Source organism: Seriola lalandi, unplaced genomic scaffold, assembly GCF_002814215.2.
Source record: "Seriola lalandi dorsalis isolate HSWRI2012SDOR001 ecotype SW California unplaced genomic scaffold, Sedor1 jcf7180002054300, whole genome shotgun sequence".
NCBI lineage: Eukaryota > Metazoa > Chordata > Actinopteri > Carangiformes > Carangidae > Seriola > Seriola lalandi.
Genome location: NW_019524853.1, coordinates 5,983 through 6,396, shown reverse-complemented (window position 1 = coordinate 6,396; position 414 = coordinate 5,983). Strand labels below are relative to the sequence as shown.

At 55.6% G+C, this 414-nt stretch overlaps 1 protein-coding gene across 1 annotated transcript in view; it reads left to right on the top strand.

Annotated features, from left to right (window-relative positions):
* LOC111655054 (GRAM domain-containing protein 2A-like) overlaps positions 1-408 on the top strand; it is a 27,649-nt gene extending 27,241 nt beyond the window's left edge. The window contains exon 14 of the mRNA XM_023406298.2: positions 25-408. Coding sequence (XP_023262066.2) covers positions 25-73 — 49 coding nt within the window. The 3' untranslated portion in view covers positions 74-408. The remainder of the gene's footprint in view (positions 1-24) is intronic.
* The last annotated feature ends 6 nt before the right edge of the window (positions 409-414 follow it).

Sequence of the window (414 nt, the reverse complement as noted above, 5' to 3'; positions counted from 1 at the left end):
GACTGTTTTCCATTGATCTTCCAGGTGTGGAGAGGTGCCCTGTTGGCTGGCCAATCAGAGGACGGGAACCTGACGCTGGAGCCAACCGGAGTGAAGAAGAAGAAACTCTTGCACTTACATAGACTTGCCTTTAGGGGGCGGCGGCTCTCAGGCGGAGACGACACGACTGCAGCAGCAGCAGCCGTCAGCAGCCGAAGCTCTGACCCCACCCGCCGTGACCCGGTTACCATAGAGACGTCACAATAGTCAATACAAACAGTAGACTGACCTCTGACCTCTGAGGCCGACGTGTCATGCGGACATGTGGAGATCAGAGGGCCGAGGAGCGACAACACTGTAACATAACCGTGTGTGTGTGTGTGTGTGTGTGTGTGTGTGTGTGTGTGTGTGTGTGTGTGTGTGTGTGTGTGTGTG